Below are 25209 nucleotides of genomic sequence, written 5' to 3'. Positions count from 1 at the left end.
CTAACGCAAGCTGTTTGGTGTCAGAGTCCATAGCTCTGTTTACTCTATCCGTATTTCTGATAACGAGAGTATGATAGACTGTGTCTTCACAAGAAATGATAGTTTTTCAAGTTCCGCAGTAATTCCCTGTGTATTTCATAGCCCTTAACCAAGATGGCTGAGACAGAGTCAGTATCCGCTCTAGCTGCCGGAAATGTATGCACCTCTATGGTCCATAAGGCTCTTTCGCGGTGCGTTTCTGACGACTTCCGGCGGCTTCCGGCGGCTCCTCTCGCGGGGATTGGCTGTTGGCGGCCTTGCGGCTAAGCTCGTGTGCGGCGGTGGTGTCGGCAGCGGCTGCAGCGAGAGAGTTTGGCGCGATGGTGAGAAAGGCCTTAGCGGCTCCCCGATTCCCCGGCCTTTGGGGCGATCCCAACCCGATTCATCTTTTCCCCACCCCATCCAGGTCGAGCGTGCACCTCCCTGGCCGCCCAGTTTGTGACTGGACCCTTCCCCTTCCCGCCGCGGACACGCTTGGCCTGGCACTAGGCCCCGGAGCCCGGGTCCGCCCTGCGTTTGCGCGCCCGCCTGCGGGCTCCGGCGAGCCTTGCGGTGTGCAGGATGCGCTTTGTCCCAGTTGCTCCTTGGTCGAGGCAGGCGTGGGGATGCTGCTCGTTCCCTCCATACTCCCTGGCCCAGTGTGGGAACAATGGCCGAGGGATGTCTGACAAACCTGTCCCCAGAGCTGACAGATTGAGTGTACTACACCCAGCGTGTGGGCCGGGAGGAAGCGTCTTTGCTTTGTGTGCGCTTTCTCAACTCCTCTCTTTTGCTTTTCTGCGCTCTGCCTTTAAATATACACGTAACGTATTTTTCTCTTTTCCAAGACCCCAGATGCCTGACCTGGCGTTTCTCCCAGCCCTCAGTCTTGTTCGCATTCATTCTCTTGGGACTGAAAGCGGAAAAGATAGGCTTAGCTGAGGGTCCAGGTTCCTTCAGATCTGATCGGGGTGGTAGTGGAGTGAGTGGGTATTTTGTTTGCATTTTTTATTATATTCCACCAAAAAGGAGATATGGTCCACAGGGATCATGAGGAATCATGGCTACTTCCACACTTCAGCTTTCGTTTTCTGATTGCTGCCGTTACTGTTAACAAGTTACACAGCTGTTGTTAGCAAGGAACTTTTTGAGGTTGTACTTTTCTGAATTGGGGCGTTTCAGTGTGTGATCAAGCATGGTTTCCCAGAGAACCACCAGGAATTAAGAGAGACTGGGTTTCCAAGTCCTTGTTTTGTCCTAACTAACAATGTGAACTTGGACAAGTGTTTTCATCTCTGAGTTTCCTTCTTTCCCTGCCTTTAATGTCATTTGGTATTGTGCTATAATGCTTAAAATCTCAGGAAGTGACAGCAATTAATAACCCATTCTTGTTGTGCAAATATCAGTGATAATTCCTTCTCAATCCAAGTAGCATTAAAAATTAGAATTTGTGTATAAAACAAATAATTTTTGGTTCAATGGTCTTTTTTTTTTTTTAAGATTTTTTTATTTATTTGACAAACATCACAAGTAGGCAGACAGGCAGAGAGAGGGGGGGAAGCAGGCTTCCTGCTGAGCAGAGAGCCCGATGTAGGGCTCAATCCTAGGACCCTGAGATCATGACCTGAGCCGAAGGCAGAGGATTTAACCCACTGAGTCACCCAGGCACCCCTGGTTCAGTGGTCTTAAATACCTTTGGCTTTATTAAAAATAAAAACTTTGGGTGCAGGGGTTTTTTTGGTTTTTATTGTTTTGTTTTGATAGTTTGGGAGAAGCATTTGAAGCTATGGGCAAATCGTATGTATTGTTTTGTAGCAGTAGAATGGTTCTTAGAGTTCATGTGTGTGAGACTTTTAGTTAGTAATGCAAGATTATTCGTTAAAGTAATTCACTTGTGCCTGGTAATCAGAGAGAATAAGGATTTTGCTAAGGTAATTCTGTATACCTCTTCCTGATTTAGGTTTTGCAATTTTATTTTTCTGTTGTGAGAAATTTAAATACATATGTATATGCTTGTATGTACTTATATTGCGTATATGTATTTGTTTTTTAATAAAACCAAATGGCTTCAAAAATAGCTCCAGAAAGAAGAAAGTGATCAAAATTGATTTGGGAAGTTTTATGATCTTAAAATGTTAATAAGAAAGCACTGCCACTTAAAAATAATACTCGTTTTGGTTACAGATTTGTAAATTCAGTCATTTCTTTTTGTTCTTAGTAGTTTTTAATCCTCATCTTTGCGTAGTAAGTATTGATAATACTGAGCTTTGTCAGAGGTTCATTTTAAGACTGTAAAAATTAGCGTAGTGAATAGCCATTTCCATATCTTTACTCTTTTAAGTAAATTAGTCCCTCAGTTTGCATTAGAATGAGAACAGAATTAATATAGTAGCCACTGGTGTGGCTAATGTACAGAGCGAGAGCCATACTGCCGGAATGCTAGTGTGGTTTCTATAAAATTATTTTCTTCTCAACATGTGACCCATCATAACTACTGTTTTTTGAGTAGGTGTTCTCAACATGTGACCCATCATAACTACTGTTTTTTGAGTAGGTGACTTAGAAAATATGCTGTGTAACAGTCTAATAAAATGCTTTCTCTGGTTTATAATGCCTATTTAACAAAGGCCTTGACTGGGGTGCCTGGGTGGCTCAGTGGGTTAAAGCCTCTGCCTTTGGCTCAGGTCATGATCCCAGGGTCCTGGGATCGAGCCCCACATCGGGCTCTCTGCTCAGCGGAGAGCCTGCTTCCTCCTTTCTCTCTGCCTGCCTCTCTGCCTACTTGTGACCTCTGTCTGTCAAATAAATAAATAAATCTTTAAAAAAAAAAAAAAAACAAAGGCCTTGACTACTCAGGTCATTATAGGTGAAAATTACCCTTCATCTCTTGTCACCAACGTCTATTTTTATCTCACATTCTCTCAAACTTTTCATCAGGGGCGCCTGGTGGCTCAGTTGTTAAGAGTCTGCCTTCAGCTCAGGTCATGATCCCAGCGTCCTGGGACCGAGGCCCACATTGGGTTCCCAGGAAGCCTGCTTCTCCCTCTCCCACTCCCCCTGCTTGTAGTCCCTCTCGCTGTCACTTTCTTTCTGTCAAATAAATAAAATCTTTGGGGGGAAAAAAGGTTTTCATCAGAGTGAGTTGGTTCTTGATGGGGAGGGAGGAATATGAACAATTTCTTTGCTTTCTATATAGTGTTCAGAGTACTGGGTTTTTTTGATGCTTATTCAGAAACTCTAGGCCTGCCTCAACTATTCCAATATCTTTTTTTTTTTAGATTTTATTTATTTTATTTGACAGATAGAGGTCACAAGTAGGCAGAGAGGCAGGCAGAGAGAAAGAGAGGAGGAAGCAGGCTCCCTGCTGAGCAGAGAGCCGGATGGGGGGCTCCATCCCAGGACCCTGGGATCATGACCTGAGCCACCCAGGCGCCCCCAGTTCCAATATCTTGATGCTTAACAATTCTTGCCACTTCAAAACAGTTTGGGGGACCTGCCATAAAGTATTTTTGGGACCCCAAAAAGTAAAAGAGAAAAATATGAATAGTTGGAGGATTGTGTTTACAATGAGGTTACATCATACTTGGATTTAATTAATTGACCTTACACACTTGGCAAAAGATTGGAAGGGTCCATAATTTCAATAGACCAGTAGTTGGAGACATTTTTCGTTGTCACAGTTTTGTTCAGGAAGGAGCAGGGGGTTCAAGTGCTACTGGTATTTAGTGGAAATAAGCCATGGATGCTTCTAAACATCCTACAATGCATAGGACTACCTCTGTAAGGAGAACCCTTCAAGCCCAGATTGTAAAAGTGCAGAGATTGAGAAACTGCAATAGACCCACTAACAAAAATGTGCCCCCTACTGAGCATGATGAGGTGGAAGATGTGAAGTCTGTCTGCTGTTGGAGGCATATTCACAGTCATCACAGTGTGCTCATCTATTTCGTGTGATTCTAGTGTTTAAAAATACGTGATTTGGGGCGCCTGGGTGGCTCAGTGGGTTAAAGCCTCTGCCTTCTGCTCATGTCATGATCCCTGGGTCCTGGGATTGAGCCCCATGTTGGGCTCCCTGCTCGGTGGGCCTGCTTATTCCTCTCCCTCTGCCTGCTGCTCACCACTGCTGTGCTCTCTGTCAAATAAATGAATAAAATCTTTTTTTTTTTTTTTTTAATGTGATTTTGAGACTCTGAAGGTGAGTCATCTACTGGGTGAATAGTTTAATGGTTTTTCTAGGGTAATGTTAACTCTATTAATTTTATAGTGCCCGTTTATCTTCTGCCTTCATGTTGGAGTCTAAGCCCTAAGAGGTGACTCCACTGTTGTGCCAAGGTTGGAAAAAACATAAATCAGATCCAGTGCTTACAGTCATAATAGTGTTCCCCCTTTTCTACTTTTATCAGCCTCCATCTGAGTTTTTATTTTTTATTTTTATTTTTTAAAATTTATTTATTTATTTATTTGACAGAGATCATAAGTAGGCAGAGAGGCAGGCAGAGAGAGAGGGGAGAGAGCAGGCTCCCCGCCAAGCAGAGAGCCCGATAACAGGGCTCAATCCCAGGACCCTGAGATCATGACCTGAGCCAAAAGCAGAGGCTTTAACCCACTGAGCCACCCAGACGCCCCCATCTGAGTTTTTATTAAGAGACTTATAAGGCTAGAGATAGAAAGTGACCAGTAGAGATAGAAAACTAAGTGCGTTTATGATCTGGTTGGGGAGAATGATAGGAAAGAAAAAAAAAAAGAGTACAACGTAGTTTATGCTGAATGCTTACATGCAGTAGGTCCAGCAGTTGCAGAAAGCAGCCCTTAAGGAGTGGGAGACCTTACAGAGAAGAGACTTTAGGGAGAAGCTGGCAGTCCACCTTCTGACACCACACTTGCACGAAGGCATAAATGTAAGACGAGCACCCTAATTAATAATATTTTAATAATCAATGGTCATTGTGTCATGGCTGAGGATTTTACATCATACTATGAATTTCTCAAATATGAGTTGGAAATTTATGTTGAAATCACTTTTCCCCCTGCAGTCTCACACCATTTTGCTGGTACAGCCTACCAAGAGGCCAGAAGGCAGAACTTACGCTGACTATGAATCTGTGAATGAATGCATGGAGGGTGAGTTTAAACACTAATCAAGAGTTTTTATTTTTGTTTTCCTGACATTCACATTAGAACATGTCTCATTTAGGAACTGGGCTTGTTTTTTCTCCAGACTTCTTGAATTATTAATTTGAGCAGGGAAGGAAGATATTAAGGACCTTATTTGTTGAATGTTCAAGCATTGATTATATATATTATCTTTTTGCTGCAAATATTTTTTTATCCAGCTCATGATTACAATGAATGACTTTTTTTTTAAGCAATTAATGACTTTCTGAAGCCTCCCTTTGTTATGTTGATATCCCATTGTTTATTGTGATATGTAAATATCTTATCAGTTACTCCTTATGTATTGTGATTAAACTCAAGCACTATAGAGTTGTTAAGACCGGCTCTAGGGATATCTTCAGAACCTTAATAGGTTCTAATGTCTGGTCATTGAACAAATAAACATTAAAAGCTGTTGAGGTAAACCTGTTATACTCCATCAGAGTGTTAGAAACTAAAAATTAGCTCAGAATAAAAGCAAATGGAAACAAATAAGTATAATTTATTGTGCATTTGATAAGCTGACACCACCCTGAAGGGAACTATTAGCCCTTAATGTTTCTTTACTCAGTAAACCATTAGATGAGAGGGTATAGATTGGATCATCACAAATTGGATTCATCCTTACATTTAATCATCATATCAAGTAAACCAGTTGTGCACATTCTGCACCCTTTTTAGCAGTTGTCCATTCTTTATTTCTTCCTATAAAGCTTTTATATTCTCTGTTTTTGCTGCTGGGCATGTCTCTGAATTTGTTGATTATCTAAAACTAACTGGGTTAGCCTTAAAATCTGTCCTTATAAAGCCAACAATGGGTAGATCTGTGGGGAAAAAAAACTAGTAATAATTAGAGACATCTTCTAAGTAGTTGGCACCATGCCTTCATGATTGCAGATTCTCTTAATGTTAAAAGAATAGCAGCTCTTGTTCTTCCTTCCATTTCAGGACCCTTTCTCTGCTGACCATTATGGTGGACTTTGTGCACGTGCTACCTTGGCACATTAGGGCCTTAACTGTATTACCATGTCTTCGCTTCTGCAGTACCCTGCCAACCTCTGCTGATTTTAGTGAAGCCTGTTTTTTTTTTCTTTCTAATTAATGCACTTTATTTCTAGAGCAGTTTAAGATTTACAGAAGAAAATAGAAAATATAAAGTTCCCATGTACTTCCTTTCCCCACCTCCACAATTTCCCCCATTAATAAGACCTTGGTGTGATATGTTTGTTACAGTTGATAAACCCAAATTTTTTTTTTTAAGGATTATTTATTTGAGAGAGAGCATGCAAGCACAAGCAGAGGGTGGGGCAGAGGGAGAAGCAGATTACCTGCTGAGCAGGGAGCCGGACATGGGGCTTGATCCCAGGACCCTGAGATCATGACCTGAGCCAAAGACAGATGCTTAACCAAGTCACCCAGGTGCCGCATGAACCCAGTATGGATACAGTGACTAACTAAAGTCTGTTATTATTACTAACTAAAGTCTACTATTAACTAAAGTCTGTTATTTTTTTTTTTTTTTTAAGATTTTTTTATTTATTTGCTTGACAGATAGAGATCACGGGTAGGCAGAGAGAGAGAGAGAGAGAAGGAAGCAGGTTCCCTGCCGAGCAGAGAACCCGATGTGGGGCTCGATCCCAGGACCCGGGAACCATGACCTGAGCCGAAGGCAGAGGCCTTAACTCACTGAGCCACCCAGGCGCCCCCTAAAGTCTGTTATTATTAACTAAAGCTCATTCTTAATGTTGTACAGTTCTTTGGGTTTGACCAAATGCATAACTTATACCCATTGGTATAGTATCATACAGAACAATTTTCAGTTACCCTAAAAATCCCTGTGCTCAACCTGTTCATCCCTCCTCCCCAGTTCACCCTTTGCCCCCGACAACTGTTGGTCTTACTATCACCTCCTTAGTTTTGCCTTTTCCAGAATGTCATAGAATTGGAATCATTACCGTATGTAGCCCTTTCAGACTGGCTTATTTCACTCAGCAGTATGCATTTGAGGTTCTTCCATGTCTTTTTAAATTAATAGCTTTAGTTTCTTTCTAGAAGTTGTAAGTTTATAGGAACATTGAAAAGTACAGAGAATTCCATCACACCCTTTCTTCTCTACCTTGTCCTTCCAGTTTCCCCTACCACTGACATCCTGTTTCACTGTGGTACATTAATTACAATTGTAGAAGCAGTACTGATACATTATTATTGACTAAAAGGCCATAGTTTACATTAGTGTCCAGCCTTTGCTTCAGACATTTTATGGGTTTTGGCTTATATAATTACAGGTATCTACCATTTACTGATCTAAAAGTCTCTAGTGCTTCACCTATTCCTTCCCCTAAACTTCCGGCAGCCACTGATCTTTTTAATGTCTCCATAGCATCATCACCTTTCCAAAATGTCATGTAGTTGAAGTTCTACAGGGTATAGCTTTTTCAAGTTGGCTTTTTCACAAAATAGTGGGGTTTTTTGTTTGATTTTAAAGATTTTATTTATTGGGACGCCTGGGTGGCTCAGTTGGTTAAGCAGCTGCCTTCAGCTCAGGTCATGATCCCAGCGTCCTGGGATCGAGTCCCACATCGGGCTCCTTGCTTGGCAGGGAGCCTGCTTCTCCCTCTGCCTCTGCCTGCCACTCTGTCTGCCTGTGCTTGCTCTCGCTTCTCTCTCTATGACAAATAAATAAAACAAAAAAATAAATAAATAAAGATTTTATTTATTTATTTATTTATTTGAGCACAAGCCAGGGGAGGGGCAGAGGAAGAGAGACAAGCAGACTCCCCACTGAGCAGGGCTTCCCAGGGCCCTGAGACCATGATCTGAGTCAAAGTCAGACATTTAACCAGTGGAGCCACCCAGGTGCCCCCAAGAGAGTGTACTTTTAAGAATCTAAAGTATCTTTTGATGGCCTGAAAGCTCTTTTCTTTTTATTGCTGAGCGATCCATCATTTGAAAATACCACAGTTTGGTTATCTATTTGCCTACTGAAGGACATAGTAATTGCTTCTGGTATTGCAGCTGCTACAAACATTTGAGTGCAGGTTTCTTTGTGGACCTATTTTCAACCCCTTTGGGTAAATACTGAGGAATGTGATTGTTGCAACATATGGTAAGATTGTATTTAACTTGGTAGAAAGCTGACAAACTGTCTTCAGATGTGGCTGTACCATGTTGCATCCTCACAAGCAATGAATGAGAATCCCCATTGTTCCACATCCTTCGCAGCATTTGGTGCTGTCATTGTTTCAGATTTCTGTCATTCTAATAGGTAGATAGTGATACCTCGTTTTAATTTTTAGTTTTCTAATGACATGATGTTGAGTATCTTTTCATCATGCTTATTTGTCATCTGTTTATCTTCCTTGGTGAGCTGTCTGTTCAGATCCCTCGTCCACTTTTTGGTTGTTTGGTTTTTTGATTTTTGGTGTTTGGTTTTTTTTTTTTTGTTTTTTTTTTTGTTTGTTTGTTTTTGATTGTTGAGTTTTATGAGTTCTTTGTATATTTTGGATGCTAGTCCTATATCAGATGTATGTTTTGCAGAGATTTTCTCAGTCTGTGGCTTGTCTTTTCACTTTCTCAGTAGTGTCCTTTGAAGCACAAAAGGTTTAAATTTTGATGAACTCCAGTTTATTTTTTTTTTTCTTCTGATGGTTTTGGTGCCATATCTGAGAATCCATTGCGATGTTCAAAGTCATGAAAATCTGTGCCTGTATTTTCTTTCAGGAGTGTTATAGTTTGGGCTTTTACAGTTAAGTCTCTGGGCCATTTATGATGTGAAGTGTGGGCCCTACTTTATTCTTTTGCATGTGACTCTCCAGCTGTCATAGCACCATTTGTTGAAAAGACTGTTCTTTCTTTTCAAGTTTTGTCTTTGTATCCTATCAAAAAGCAATTGACTGGGGCACCTGGGTGGTTCAGTGGGTTAAAGCCTCTGCCTTCTGCTCAGGTCATGATCCCAGAGTCCTGGGGTCGAGCCCCACATCAGGCGCTCTGCTCAGCAGGGAGCCTACTTTCCCCTGTCTCTCTCTCTCTGCCTGCCTCTGCCTACTTGTGATCTCTGTCTGTCAAATAAATAAATAAATAAAATCTTTTTTTTTTTTTTTTTTTTAAGGGCAATTGACTATAAATGTGAGGGTTTATTTGCAGACCCTCTTTTCTTTTCTATTGATCTGTGGAAGCGGTACTTAATGTGGAAGCGGTACCACACTCTGTTAGTGTAGTTTCATAGTAAGTTTTGGAATTGGTAATTGTGAGTCTTCAGCTTTGTTCTTTTTCAAGATCCTTTGGGTTATCCTGGGCTTCTTGTATTTTCATATCAAATTTAAGATCAGCTTGTCAATTTCTGCAAAACTACGTTGGATTTTGATAGAGATTACATTGAATTTATAGATCATTTTGAAGGAATTACCATCTTCTTCTTCTTTTTTTTTTTTTTTTTTTTGAGATTTATTTATTTATTAGAGAGCATGAGTAGGGGTGGGGAGCAGATTCCCTGCTGAACCAGGAGACTGATGAGGGGCTCAGATCTCAACCCTGAGATCCTGTCCTGAGCTGAAATCAAGAGTTGGATGCTTAACTGACCCACCCAGGTGTCCCTGTGGAGCATTACCGACTTAATGTTAAGTCTCATGATCCATGAATACAAGATCTTCAAATACTTGAAATCTTTACTTTCGGTGGCATTTTGTAGTTTTCATTGTATATTCTATGCTTTTTTCTTTTTTTTTTTTTTTTTTTTTTTTTTAAAGATTTTATTTATTTATTTGACAGAGAGAAATTACAAGTACACTGAGAGGCAGGCAGAGAGAGAGAGAAGGAAGCAGGCTCCCTGCTGAGCAGAGAGCCCGATGCGGGACTCAATCCCAGGACCCTGAGATCATGACCCGAGCTGAAGGCAGCGGCTTAACCCACTGAGCCACCCAGGCGCCCCTCTATGCTTTTTTCTTTTTCTTTTTCTTTTTTTAAGACTTTATTTGTTTATTTGACAGACAGAGATCACAAGTAGGCAGAGAGGCAGGCAGAGAGAGAGGAAGAAGCAGGCTCCCTGCTGAGCAGAGAGCCCGATGCAGGGCTCCATCCCAGGACCCTGGGATCATGACCTGAGCCGAAGGCAGAGGCTTTAACCCACTGAGCCACCCAGGCGCCCCTCTATGCTTTTTTAATTAAATTTATTCCAAAGAATTGTATTTTAAGATTTTATTTATTTATTTGACACACAGAGAGACAGATTATAAGTAGGCAGAACAGAAGGCAGAGAGGGGAGAAGCAGGCTTCCTGCTGAGCAGGGAGCCTGATGCAGGATCGATCCTGGGACCCTGAGATCATGACCTAGGCTGAAGGCAGAGGCTTAACCCACTGAGCCACCCAGGTGCCCCCCGAAAGAATTTTATTTTTTGATGCTGTTGTACATGGAGTTGTTTTCCTCCTTTTTTTTTTTTTTTTTTTTTTTAAGATTTTGTTTATTTGACAGAGATCACAAGCAGGCAGAGAAAGGGAAGCAGTCTGGATATAAAAAGTGGAGAGTTAGAGTGTCATGCGGCAGCACTGATTTAATGACTAGAGATAAAAAGAACAAACAGGTGTTTGAACAAAGTTTGACATTCTTAACACATTTTATTACATTGGTTGGAATGCTTTAAATCCATGAAAGCCTTTGAGAAAATCTTCAGTTCCCAACCCTTTATAAAAGTGTGTTGAGCTCCGCGCCCCGCTCCCAACCCCAAAAAAGAGAAAAAGAAAAAGTAGAAAAAATAGAGAAGTAATGATCTGGACAGATACATAACAGCATGCCTTAGTTCCTCTCATATCCCCAACTGCTATCTCTGATGAAGAATTCTCAGAAAGCAGATGTTTTAAAAATTCATACACAATCTCACCAGTGTAAAAAACCATAACAACACTGATCTGGGGCCTCAGCTCACTCCTTGCAGACCATTTTTTAAAATTCCCAAGGTGTAGTTATACATTTCACATGCATTTGTGAGATATGTAAACATTCTGTTTATATCCCACATGAGTCAAGCTTAAGGTTTCTTAAATACTGTGTGGCACTAGAAATTTCATGTTGTTATCAAGTCAGTATTAGTATTAAGCGAATGGATTCTACAATGAAATACCATAGACATTTACTGAAAACCAATATGAAAGTCTGGCCCAGGAATACCAGAGCAGAAATATGCCATTTTCTTGATTTAAGATGGTCAAGTGTTTTTTTGTATGTGTTCTTTTGTTTTGTTTTTGTTTTTAAAAAGGCTCTACACACTGTTTGAGACAAGTATGTATAAGCAGCTTTTCTGTGTGTGCTGACTTTATCATGACAACTTTAGCTGATTCTTTATGAGGGATTAGGGATGCACACCTTCAGCAATGCACAAAAGAAATAAACTTTGGAAAAGGCAATTTCTTGGGTTTCGAAGGACCATATTCTGGGAAGTACTTCAGAGGAACGGACAGCAATTCCAGGATTATAGCCAGGAAGGACCGGAAGACTTCAGGAGATGCTTCAGCTTCTTCTAGATTTTGAATGTTGAATAAGCCACTGAAGTATGAATCTGTATTGTCCTTTTCTTTGCAAGAAATTGAATAGCAGCAAATTTCTCTGTCCTGATTAGCAGACAGGTTCATTTTTTCAGTTAGCTGTTTCTCATCCAAGGCATTAGGAAGCTCTCTCTTGTTTTCCAAGTACTAGCACTGGAATTCCTTGTAACTGTGGTTTATCCCAAGATTATGAAGTTCATTTCTAGAGGCTTCTGTCTTTTCACGATCAGCAGCATCTGTCAGCATCTGTCATATAAACAGTGGCATTGACACCTCTGCATTACCATTCCCACATGCCCCAGAATCGGGGTTGTCCTCCTATGTCCCAAATCTTTATTGTGATGTTACCTTTAGTTACTTTCCTTACATTAAAGCCCACTGTGGGTACCATATCTTCTCTGAACTGACCTGACGCCATGACATTGACACACGAAGGTGATCTTGCCCGAGTACTGCAGCCCCACCATCGTCAGCTCCATTTCCTCTTTCCAGAAGAGTGAGCAAAGCCAGTCCAGCAGGCGGGAGTTGAGCGCCAACATGATGGCTGCTGGGAGGGCAGGAGGACAGCAGCAGCGACGGCTCCCACGTGAACGGGCCTCAGCCCTGACCCCTCAATTTCTCCTCGGGGCCGAGGCGCACCACTGGCGGACACCCATTTTGCTGATTTTTATTTCCTTTCTACTTCTACCTTTCTGTTCAGTAACTCATGAGTAATCTCTCTGATCACAGTGTGGTGTGCCAGTACCAGTCAAAAACCCTAATTCGAGAGCTCTTCATAGATCTTGAGTTGAATATTACTTCTTTTTTTTTTTTTTTAAGATTTTATTTATTTATTTTGACACAGAGAGTACAAGAAGGCAGAGAGGTAGGCAGAGGGGGAGGGGGAAGCAGGCTCCCTGCTGAGCAGAGGGCCCGATGTGGGGCTCAGTCCCAGGACCCTGGGATCATGACCCGAGCCGAAGGCAGAGGCTCAACGCACTGAGCCACCCAGGCACACCATACCTTTTTTTATAATATTACTTTCTGTTGGGAAATTTACTAAGTCTGTTTATAGGTACATGAAGGACCTGAGTGTAAAGGATAAGACATGTTTTCCCAGATGACATTTATTCGCTTGTTCATTCATCATAGGGTATTAAAAGCATTTGTTAGTGGGAATTGACAGAAAAGGTTATTTTTCCATTGTGTGGAAACAAGAGTATGTCACTGAATAAAATTTAAATAATGTCCTCTTTAGATAATTAATGTGTGTTTGCTATCAGTGACTTGATTCATTTTATTGTGTTTTTATGATTTATATTTGAGTACTTACATGCACTTAACATGTGCTAATAATGCTTTTATATGCACCATTTTGCAAAACCTTCACCATAGCTCCATCAAGAATATTGTTATCCTCACCATTTGACAAGTAGGGTTCTGGGGACGGAGTCGTTAGTAAAAGAGCTAGAATTCAAGTCTCTGAATCCAGAGACCCGTCTCTTAAGTACTCTTAACATAATCTCTTCCTGGGTGCCAGTTTTTTGTTCATTTGTTTTTGCATTGTATCAAAATTTAAAAGCAGGATAGAAAGGCTGTTTTGTCATCCTTCATTCCCAAATGTGCTGTTTTTCTTTATTTATTTTGAGTCTTTTTAGGAATATTTGTTTATTGAAAAACCTGGTGAGACCCACACTGTCATCACTTGTTTGACTCTCATATGACAAGCCTTTAAAGTTCTTTTAGACCTAGTGGCTTGAAGTAATCATTTTATTTTATTATTAAGGCATAAAATACTGAACATTCTGGCAAATAGATAAAATTAAAAGAAATTTGCTAGTGCCAAACTAAAATGAAAGTGACCAACTTACTGTTCTTTTCCCAGCCTAACTTTTTATTTTTTTTTTTTTAAGATTTCATTTATTTATTGACTTACTTATTTCTCAGAGAGAGAGAGAGAGCAAGCTTGTGCACTAGCAGGCAGAGAGGCAGGCAGAGGCGGAGAGAGAAGCAGTAAGCAAGGAGCCCGATGTGAAGCTCGATCCTGGGACCTGGGATCATGACCTGAGCCAAAGGCAGTGGCTTAACCAACTGAGCCACCCAGGCGTCCCACTCCCAGCCTAACTTTATAAAATTAAGTATTATGGAGGTCCCTGATTGGTTCAGTCAATGGAGCACGTGACTCTTGATCTCAGGGTTGTAGGCTCAAGCCCCACATTGGGTGTAGAGATTACTTTAGAAAGTTAAATCCTTAAAAAAATACTATGGCGGGGCACCTGAGTGGCTCAGTGGGTTAAGCCTCTGCCCTCGGTTCAGGTCATGATCTCAGGGTCCTGGGATCGAGCCCCACATCGGGCTTCCTGCTCAGCAGGGAGCCTGCTTCCGCCTCTCTCTCTGCCTGCCTCTCTGCCTACTTCTGATCTCTCTCTCTCTGTGTCAAATAAATAAAAAATTAATCTTTAAAAAAAAAAAATACTATGGCATTGCTAAATATATGTTATATATATGCTGTTCATATCTAAAGTTTATACAGTTGTAAGATCTTGTTTTTTCTCCTCTCATAGGTGTTTGTAAAATGTATGAAGAACATCTGAAGAGAATGAATCCCAACAGCCCCTCTATCACATATGATATCAGTCAGTTGTTTGATTTTATTGACGATCTGGCAGACCTCAGCTGCCTTGTGTAAGTATTAGCCACCATATCTTTTAAGGTGTGTTTTTCTGTTATTCATCCAGCCGTTTGAGGTGATTTATGGTATTGTGAGGTCACTCTGTGCCTGAAACTGGTCTTTGCATTTTGACTACTATGTAGTGATATTTCATCTACATATGGCTGATAATTTGGCAACATAAACCTATAGGCGCAGGAGAAGCTTGAGAATTTTGCTAATTGATGGCAGTTGGTATGCAGAGGTAATGCTGAGAAGTTCAAAGTCCTGATCTTGGTTTCTTAAACCAAAGTCATTTGTTTTGGGGGGTGGGGTTTTTGGGGTTTTTTGTTTTGTTTTGGGTTTGGTTTGGTTTTAGTTTTTTTGTTTTTTATTTTTTTCTCCCTCAAAGTCTTTGTCCTAAAGTAGTTGACTTTAGGTTAAAACTAAGATGACTCTGTTTTCATGACAAAGGAAAAATGAGAATACCTTATAATGAGATGATCTTTAGTCATCAGGTGCTTAAATATTACATGCCAAATACTTCCTAGAAGCAAATATGTTTTTGAAATATATATGTCTTACTCACAGGCACTTCATGTGACTCCTGGATTATAGCTGGGGCCAGACCAGGACTTGCTGTTTCACCAGTGACTCCTGTTGAAAACTTGTATTTGGTTGGAATATTTGAGTTTTACTTAGCTAACTCAAAACATTCCAGTGATTCAGGTCTGGTCTCTAATGAAATATATTATTAAAGGGGTTTTTATTTATTGTTTATTGTTTTTAAAGATTTTATTTAGAGAGAGCATGAGTGACAGCACAACTGAGGGCAAGGGGCAAAGGAAAAGGGTCAAGCAGACGCCCCGCTGAACACAGAGTCCTACGCAGGACTCAGTCCCAGGACCCTGAGAACATGACCTGAACTGAAGTCAGATGCATAACCACCGCCCAGGCGCCCCAGTGTGAAAGTTTATTGGGGCACCTCGTTGGCTTGGTCAGTTAAACATCTGACTCTTGATTTTTGTCTCAGGTCATGATCTCAGGGACTCAGGATTGAGCCCTTCATTGGGCTCCGTGCTTAGTGTGGTGTCTGATTCTCCCTCTCCCTCTGCTCCTCCCCCGCCACTGTGCACTTCCTCCACCCCAAATAATTAAATCTTAAGTCTGTCCCGCCCTGATACAGTTCTGAAAAAATTGTGTTCTTGTTTTAGTTGTTCTCCAGTATTGATATAAATATTGTAGTCTTTTGTACCATATCTGAAGTAGACTAAGTTAACCCTTATTTAATTAGGAAGCATAAAAAAAGAATATTCAGAGAAAATTATTTAACTTTTTTGAATATTTCTCATTATAACAAAAGGAGATTAGTAAGCCCTTATTTTATTTTATTTTTTTTGTTAAGCATTTTGTAAAAGTAGAAGATGTATGCATTTTTAATAAACCAGATTCTGACCTTATTATTCAGGGGAAGAATATGATAGTGGTATAAAATATTCCTTCTTTTGAGTTTGTCTGTCATGCCAGTAGTTGGAGCATAGATTCCTAGCTCAGTAGTTAAGAATGAGGACTCTGTCAAGGAGTGTTTTAAGCTTCTGCTGCCTGCCCAAATCACTGAGCTGGTTGCTTGTTCTTTGGTTTCCTCCTTTGTAAAAAGAAAGAGGAGGTAATGGTATCTACTCGCAGAGCACCTAGGTCGCTCAGTTGTTTAAGCATCTGGTTTGGCTCAAGTCATGACCCCAAGGTCCTGGGATCAAGCCCTGCATCAAGCTCTAAGCTCAGCAGGGAGTCTGCTTTTCAGATAAATTTTAAAAAATAGTATCCACTCAGGGCTGTAATAAGGATTAAGTGAGTTGATTCAGATAAGTTATCTTATAACTTTATATATAACTTATAAAGTTATAAATTATCACACGCACAATGTGGAATTACAGTGAAACGTTGGTGACTGTGGGTAGTCATTCTTACTTACTGAAAATTGCACTGCTCTTTCCTCACCATGACTGGCTAGCTGCCTGTATTTTCAGGATTCTCTGACACTTGGTGGTACTGCATTCTTGCCAGGCAGACCTTCTATTTGAGCAGGAAGGGGCCTTGTAAGATCCTTCACAGGCAGTGCATGTGAAGCATGCTTTGCTGCTATGAAAAAGAACATCAGAAAGTATATATCATGTTATTTTATTATATTTTTGCTTTTGGTGTAGAATGAAGCAATTTCTATCAAAATCTAGCCAGAGCCCTTCACTGCCATGATAGCTAGGGCTTCACCAGTCTGTCTACTGGGATGATTTGTAGACTTCTGGTTGTATTTCTATTTATTTTTAAATATATTATGTGGGATATTTAGTGGTTTATGTCTCTTTGAGTTTGAATTAGTGTTTCTAAAATAAAAATATATATATATATATAATTTTATATATAATGATAAATTAGATATTCTGTTTTTCTAAAGTATCCCTAAGGTTGGTGGGTTTTTAATTTTTTTTTTAAAGGCAAAGTGCATCTCTGTCTCTTGGATGCCATGTAGTGTTTCTACCACATGATGCACATGCCTTTGAGACACTGAAGTGATTTGTATTTGTGCGATCTCTGGTTACTTATGTTCTGCTTTTTTATACTCTAGCTTTAGTTTTTTAGCCCAAAAATGTTTTAATGCTTAACCAATGAGATTTCAGTGGTAGGTCACTGGAATGTTTGTACTTAGTCTTGTACAGATACCCTGAGTGGTTGGCTATTCATTGATACATTGGCCTCAGGATGCCTGGAGTCCACTGGAGTCTCATTGCTAATGCCGCCAGTCCTGGCTCTCCTGACCCTCCTCTTCTGATTAGAACTATTTTTTTTTTTTTTTTTAAAGATTTTATTTATTTATTTGACAGACAGCGATCACAAGTAGGCAGAGAGAGAGAGAGGAGGAGACAGGCTTCCCGCTGAGCGGAGAGCCCGATGCGGGGCTCGATCCCAGGACCCTGAGATCATGACCTGAGCCGAAGGCAGCGGCTTAACCCACTGAGCCACCCAGGCGCCCCCTGATTAGAACTATTTTGAAGCTTGTTACATCTTCCAGTAATTCTGTACGAGCCTGTAGTATGATTTACCTTAAAAAGCAAATCCTGGGGGCACCTGGGTGGCTCAGTGGGTTAAGCCTCTGCCTTCGGCTCGGGTCATGATCTCAGGGTCTTGGGATCGAGCCCCACATCAGGCTCTCTGCTTGGTGGGGAGCCTGCTTCCTCCTCTCTCTCTGCCTGCCTTTCTGTCTACTTGTGATCTCTCTGTCAAATAAATAAATAAAATCTTTTAAAAATAAATAAATAAAAAGCAAATCCTGGGGCACCTGGGTGGCTGTCAGTTACGCTTCTGTGTTCGGCTCAGGTCATGATCCTGGCGTCCTGGCATTGAGCCCTGAGTTGGGCTCCCTGCTCAGGGGAGAGAGTCTGCTTCTCCCTCTCTGCTCCTTCCCTTGCTTGTGCACTCATGTGCGTACTCTCTTTCAAATAAATAAATAAAACTCTTTTTTAAAAGGGGAAATCCTGAGATAGAGGTTAAAAGATTTCCTTAACACTTTTTAGGGAAGAAGTCTTCATAGTAGTAACATGTTTTTTTAAGATGTTTTAGCTAATTTTAAAGAAATTTAGCAAATCTCAAGTTTGTACCAGTGTTTAGTTTTTGTATTTTAATAATAAACCATAAAAGTTGTAACTAGACAGGAGAAAGAACTCACAGTTTCTGGTCGTACTATGTCAAGAAGTAGATGTGTAACACATTGAGCATTTAACTTAAGGTTTCTAGACCTTGGTTTCGTTTTCTGCTGTAAAATTGTATTTGGTGGTCTAAAGTTCCTATCACTTATAATTCAGCAGTGATGTGAGCGGCTCTTTCTATGTTTTCATTAAATTCATGTATAAACACGCCCACCTGTACCATCATGGGGCAGTTATAATTTAGGGTTTTAAAAACAACAGTAGGGTGCTTGGGTGGCTCAGTGGGTTAAGCCTCAGCCTTTGGCTCAGGTCATGATCTCAGGGTCCTGGGATCAAGCCCCACGTCGGGCTCTGCTCGGCGGGGAGCCTGCTTCCCCCCCCCCTCTCTCTCTGTCTGCTGCTCTGCCTACTTGTGTTCTCTCTCTCTCTCTCTCTCTCTCTCTCTCTGTCAAATATATAAATAAATAAACTTTTTAAAATAAATAAATAAATAAAAACACAACAGTAATTGACCATTATAATTATTTCTACCTTTCTGTTCCTCAGTTACCGAGCTGATACCCAGACATACCAGCCCTATAACAAAGACTGGATTAAAGAGAAGATCTATGTGCTCCTTCGTCGGCAGGCTCAGCAGGCCGGGAAATAGTTGAGTTGGAAGCAGTAGGGGGATGGGGGTGGGCTTGGAACACAGGTGTGTACAGCGTGCTGTAGTGGAAGTTTTGTATTATAGTAATCCTGTTTCCATTTTGGTATACTCCAGCCAGGATTGAATGTATTAGATGAAATGTGAGAATCTTGTTCAATCTGAAACCCCCTTTGCCCCCTTCCCTCCCACCTTTTTTTTTTTACTTAAACATTTTTATGATAATTTAGATGGAGGTTGTTTGTCAGTTAATGTTGGTTCCAATCCTTCAAACTGTTCATATCTGCTTTATAACATTCACTGTACTAACCCTTCTTCAGGTTGGGGTGGGGGTGGTGGTGACAGTTTAGTTATGTCCTCAAGATAAAGTCTTAGTGAAAAAATGAATAAATGTTCTTTAGTTATATTTTCCCCTTGAGTGTTGTTTTTTTTTTCTTGGTCTCTGAACATTGAATTTCCTTAGCATTAGTTTCAAAACCATTAGGCTGCCACACAAAGAATTTGGAGAAACCTTTTATGTATGTATTGAGTACATTTCATTGTGGTTTATGTGAGGCTAACAAGCTTTCCCCTCCTTTTTCCAGGCTAATAAGTAAGTCTTGGTTGTAGCTCCAAGGTTTGTACTTGCTGTTGATGCAAATGTTATGCAGGGTTTTTCTGGTGACGTAGTGGGTCTGCAGCAGCAGCCAAGTTAGTTCTTCATTTTGGTAATGTACTCTTTCTGGGAGCTTCTTGTGTCCTTCTCATAGTCTTCAGCAGTTGAACACTGTTTACCACTTCTGTATGAAAGTGTGAGGGTGACGGAAAGACCAAAGAAAAGGACAAGATAATCTTGCTTTTTTAATGGAAAGAGTGTTGATCTCATTGTGACTCGAACATACACTGCACTGTACCTCCAGTCATCCCAAATGTGCAAACATTCCCCAATTCTGCTGTTCTCACACTTCACCAACAGCCAGTATCTTTACACACTCCCTAAGATTGGCATTTTCTTTGGAGGCTTTGTGATTGGCCTTCCCCATGTCCCTAGCCCTACTTCCACATTAGAGCCTTTATTTTTCTTATTTTATGCAGAATGAAATTCTGAGTTCGTAGTCTTATGTGCTCAATTTATCTGTAGATTAGTTTTTCTATTAAGAAATGTCATCACTGGGGCACCTGGGCAGCTCAGTAAGTTAAGCGGCTGCCTTTGACTCAGGTCGTGATCCCAGGGTCCTGGGATCGAACCTCCTGTTGGGCTCCTGCTTGGCAGGGAGTCTGCTTCTCCCTCATCTTCTGCTTGCTGCTCTGCCTACTTGTGCTCTCTATCAAATAAATAAATAAAATCTTATTTTAAAAAATGTCATCACTGTACCAAAGTATCATTAAAATTAGGGCGCTTGGGGGCAGTTGGGTGGCTCAGTCATTAGGCATCTGCCCCCAACTCAGGTCATGATCCCAGGGGTCCTGGGATCGAGCCCTGCCTACATCAGCTTCCCTGCTGAGCAGGAGCCTCCCTGCTACTCCCTCTCCTACTTTCCCTGCCTGTGCTCCCTCTCTTGCTAGTCTCTGTCAAATAAATAAATAAAATCTTTTTTAAAAAAATTAGGGTGCTTGGCATGCCTGGGTGGTTCAGTCGGTTGTGTCTGTCTTTGCTTCATCACTGATACTGAAGTCTGGGGATCAAGCCCCACATCGGGCTCTCTGTTCAGCAGGGAGTCTGCTTCTCCCTCTCCCTCTGCTCCTCCTCCCTGCTTGTGCTCTCTCTCTCTCAAATAAAGTCTTCTAAAAAATAAAATTGAATTAAGGGGCATAACTTACTAAGTTACATATAGCTGTGGTTAATATTTCACTGTGAATCAGCCAGATTTTAAAGCTTAAATGCTCTCAGTGAAAAAGGAATAGATCCAACAGTAAGTCAGATTGTCCTGCTTTTCATTTGGTCTGTCCTGCCAATATAGTTTTTTATTTCTGTAACAGATGTGATCTTGGCTTCAGTTTTTGAAAAAAAAAAAAAAAACAAAAACTCTAGAGCACGCCTGGAGGGAATGGGACCCCTTGATACTCATATACAATACAGTTTCTAATATTGGGCTTGCAGAGGAAAATACTATTTTCTAAGGAAAGTGGAAAACATCTGGGTCCTAGATTTTGGGTGATGAGAGCAAAAGGGAGGGAAGCAGTATTTTGGATCATATTTTATAAGGCTTAAGGAAGAATAGGACTGGAATAAATGTGGAAGTAGACATTTATGTCCAGAATCATACAGAAAAGGAACAGAAGGAGACTTTCACTATGGAGGTGAAGTCTGATAAAACCTTCAGTGGTTTAGCCAAGCTCTAGCCACCCTTCCCATCTTGTTAAGAGTTGGTGTATTGATTGGCCTTTTCCTAACCACAAGGAATACAGGTCTGATTACTGTTCATACAATAATATTTCACACTACCACCTACAAGTGAAACCTACAGACAAATTACAAAATCCTTGATTCTCTTCTCCATCTTATTTTATATACCTGAGCATTTCTAAGATACTTCTTGACAACGCTCCCTCTCTCAGCATTTGATCTAAAAGGTTTAAGGAGTGTAAAAGGGAGATTTTTAACTGTCTCACTTCACTGGCAGTTCTTGAGTTAAAATATTTGCAGCACCTTACTAAATGCCTTGGGCATTGCTTGGACAGGTTATGCATCTTACTCCTGTCATTTGCATTGGGAGTGCTGGGGCCTCTTTTCCTTCCAGCAGCAGACTAGACTGTTAGAAGGAGCATGGGGCGGTTTTTAGTATGACATCAGCCTCATAACAGTTTGGGCCTTCCTTTATCAAACTTGTTTTTACTAATTTTTCAAAGATCAGAATGAGAATCGGCAAAAATAAATGAACTGTTAAATTTCATTACGTTTGTACAGATACATTTAGAAGAAAGATGATTAACTTGTGTGTTGGTGTAAAGCTCCTAACATTACCCCTTACACATAGCATTTCCTATTTACGAAACATTGACATACATCTTTAATCCGCACAGCAGCCCTTTGAAGTTGGAAATAATTGTTCCTCTATTAATGGTGAGAAAATAGGTTCAGATTGTTCAAGTCCCTCACCCAGATCACACAGCATAACCATAGAGATTTCGCTAGCTGAGAAAGACATGGTCTTAACTTCAGATCTTGAGGTGAGTAGGGCTCCCCAGAACGAACAGCTGTGAGCTAAATAATGGATCCCTGCCTGTCAAAGGCAGCTTTTTTAGATTCCTAAGACCTGAATAGATCTCATTTGTCACCTGTTTAATCAAAAGCATACAAGATATAAAACAGCTTGCCAGCCCAGCATTATGGAGTGTTTCTCTTCCATTGGTGCAGTCCCCATGGCAGTTCACACAGTAATCCAAGAAGTGTTCAACGCACACACACACAAATGATAGTTCAGGTGCAAGAGCTTAGAAGCCGGCCTGAAGCCTCGTGTACAACAGGAGCCACTGTCCCTTGTCATAACACCATAGATTTAACTTCTAGGTCACCAAGAGACCTGCCCCAGTTACAAGTCACTGCATTCAGGGAAGCACAAAGTTTTACCTTCCCACCAGGAATTTGTAGTTTTCATCCACTCAGTATAAATGATCACAGGTCATTTTACCATCGGCGATCTTGTCTAGTAATATAGTCCACCATATTTTTTTCTTAGGAACAGAACTAGAAATTTAACCCAAGGTCAAACTTGGCCATGGGGCAGAAGTTTTGGTAAGCCTTCATCCAAAGGTATTTGAGAAGTGTGAGAGGGCACATCTAGCTTACTTTCACGCAGGAGATAACATTCGAGCTGGACCTTGAAAAATGGCTAAACTTAGAAAATAGGAAAATAGGACAGGAGAAATAACGAGGCAGTAAACACTGTAATGTTTGAGGAACAGCAAGGAAGCCATCCTGGCCGGAGTAAAGTGAGTATTTAGGTGAGCGGTGGTGTAAAGGCCAGGAAAGCTGGTAGGGGAACGCCTGGAACACACAGCGTAACTTTGTAGGCTGTGAATAATCTTTCAAGATTTTTAAAGCAAACCTGTCAAATCTGCATTAGGACGATGAAATTCACTGCTCTGTAGATGAGATTGGAAAACTGGATGTCCCAGAAGCCAAGTCGAGAATTTTTCAGTGAGACAGGTAAGATGAGGAATCGTGTAAAGGATTTGGATTTGGAATTTAGGCAGTTTTTTCAGGAGTGTAACAAGACAAAAACCGATGTGCCGTGAAGAGCCCAGGAAATAGTGAGGAACAGGCAGGGAAGGCAGAGTTAACTGAGAACTTGAAAGAAGGAAGTGGTGTTATGGAATGATGAGTTGGATTTTTTTTTTTTTTAATGTGCAAAAGCAATTTGTCCATGTATGTAAGTAATGTGAGTAGAGGAAGGATCTAAGATTTTAAAAGTTTATTATAAAATGTACATAATCATAGGTACGAGCATGATGTGGAAAGGCTTACTTTGAAAGTAATGTAACATTGGATGGCCATTATACTTCAAAAACCACCTGCCAAGCTCCAGGGGGCACACATAGGCAAGTGAGTGAGGGGCTAAGACAGAAGGGGCTAAGAGACTGAAATCACAAAGACATTCGGGAGAGAAGTTAGGAGAGGCTAGATGATGGTCTGAGGGGAATTTCAGTGATAGAAACCTGAGGAGATAATTTCTTAGTGATTCACTTTCCTGTCTCCCACACTACATAGTTCTCTACCTGGAAGCCTGATCTAAGAAAAGATATCTTACCTTTGAAGACAGTGGTAGTCCTTTCAGCTACATTTAGAGATCCTGTGTCAACTTACCTAGCATACTTCTTTCTTTTTTTACAATTACATGCTTTAACTAGCTATTCAATTTGAGACATGCTGTGAAGAACTTGGCTTAAAAGCCTCTTTGTGCCAAAGGTAATTTTCTTTATGCTTTTCAAGAGAGTGGGGAGAAGGCTAATGAGGACTGATTATATCACTTAACTGAGACAGGCCCTATGTCTTTGTCCACAGAAGTTTGAATTTAAGGTCTTTGGACTATAAGAGAAATGGGATAGATCATGGTTTTTTTCCTTGGAAGCCCGAGGTTGGATGGGTTGCCATGGTGATGCTAACTCTACTTACTTACTGGCATTTGTTGTAGATTACCTACTCTGTTCTAGGGTCCCCCAGGCTTGGCCAATGATATTGCCCCTCTAGTCTTTGAGAAAAAAGAGTATGTTTGAGTCTTAGTACCTGCTGTAGGGTGAACAATTTGAGGAGCATCTAACAGTGCTGGGCCCCTTCTCCCCAATGGCCCTGGACGTTCCAGAGATTGCTTTGTCCTTGACACTGACAGTGGGCCCAGATGCTTGTTGGAAGCATGGTCTCCACTTCCTTCCACCTGTAATGCAATTCCAGGAAGGATTACTGTAAGGCCCTTCCAGTTTTTAAGCAAGCCCCCATAGGAGGCTGCAGTTATGAGGGAGGGCAATTAGCCTCAAACTCCCTTCAGAGGAGTGTTATGAAAGGATCTGAAGGTACAGGTACCGAAAGGCAACTGAGGGCTAATGCTCATTAATATGAAGCTGTGATGCAACTCTCAAGGATCTCTCAAGGTAGGAAGTCTTGAATCTCCAGCATTTGGTGGCATCTCTGAGCCAGGTCCTCTCTGGATCTGTTCAAGTAGTTGGATTGAAAAATTATACCTTTCCTTCATGTAAGAGGCTAATGAGCTCTACTTAATAGAATATTTGAGGCCTATGTGCCCATAGGTGAATAGTCACTGGAATATTGCCCGGTAATCCCTGCAATTGACCAACCTAGATACCGGGGTTGTGCAGCTGGTATAAAGGACTGTGTATTACCCTTTGAATGGACCACCCAGCAGTGAGCTGCTGTTGGAGCTCAACATGACGCCTGTTCTGAGAGTCTGGATAGCAAAGGATCACTCCGGCTTCTCCTCCCCCCACCATGGACAGCCTCCTCACTCCACCTGGGCTCTGACATCCCCCACCTGGCCACCTTCTGCATAAGCATGTCCCCCCACTTAGCTTCTGACTTCCCATTCCATGCCATTCCATCATGGGCCTCTCTCCTTCTCACCATTAAGATGATTTCACATGGTAAACATTTATATGACTGGCTACTCCAATAGTGGTTGTGCTATTTACATCTCATTTTCAGTGTTTATCTTAATCCGCAGGACAATTGTAAAGCTTTACAATTATTATTATTTCGAAACAAACTTTTTTTGTTTTTAAGATTTTTATTTAAAAGAGATCACAAGGGACGCCTGGGTGGCTCAGTCGGTTAAGCAGCTGCCTTCGGCTCAGGTCATGATCCCAGTGTCCTGGGATCGAGTCCCACATCGGGCTCCTTGCTCCACAGGGAGCCTGCTTCTCCCTCTGACTCTTCCTTCCACTCTGTCTACCTGTGCTCGCTCTCACTCACTCTCTCTCTGACAAATAAATAAATAAAATCTTTAAAAAAATAAAAATAAAAAAAAAATAAAAGAGATCACAAGTAGGCAGAGAGAGAGGAAGGGAAGCAGGCTCCCTGCTGAGCAGAGAGCCCG

At 41.1% G+C, this 25209-nt stretch overlaps 1 protein-coding gene and 1 pseudogene across 1 annotated transcript; one reads left to right on the top strand and one right to left on the bottom strand.

Annotated features, from left to right (window-relative positions):
- The first annotated feature begins 253 nt into the window (after positions 1-253).
- ERH (ERH mRNA splicing and mitosis factor) lies at positions 254-19088 on the top strand. Its single transcript, XM_059371313.1, has 4 exons — positions 254-362; positions 5052-5139; positions 14250-14370; positions 18583-19088. The coding sequence occupies exons 1-4, from the start codon at positions 360-362 to the stop codon at positions 18683-18685; spliced, it is 315 nt and encodes a 104-aa protein (XP_059227296.1). The 5' UTR covers positions 254-359; the 3' UTR covers positions 18686-19088.
- LOC131998869 (ADP-ribosylation factor-like protein 8B) lies at positions 11602-12260 on the bottom strand (annotated as a pseudogene).
- Positions 19089-25209: the final 6121 nt, after the last annotated feature.

The sequence above is a fragment of the Mustela nigripes genome, chromosome 13 (genome assembly GCF_022355385.1).
Source record: "Mustela nigripes isolate SB6536 chromosome 13, MUSNIG.SB6536, whole genome shotgun sequence".
NCBI lineage: Eukaryota > Metazoa > Chordata > Mammalia > Carnivora > Mustelidae > Mustela > Mustela nigripes.
The sequence above is the reverse complement of the archived record's forward strand: the minus strand, read 5'-3'. Positions and strand labels throughout refer to the sequence as shown.

Bases quoted from the DNA above. Each gene is read 5' to 3' on its own strand.
- ERH (XM_059371313.1), top strand. The intron at 5,140-14,249 runs GTGAGTTTAAAC...CTCCTCTCATAG, and splicing joins TGTGAATGAATGCATGGAGG to GTGTTTGTAAAATGTATGAA. The intron at 14,371-18,582 runs GTAAGTATTAGC...TCTGTTCCTCAG, and splicing joins GCAGACCTCAGCTGCCTTGT to TTACCGAGCTGATACCCAGA.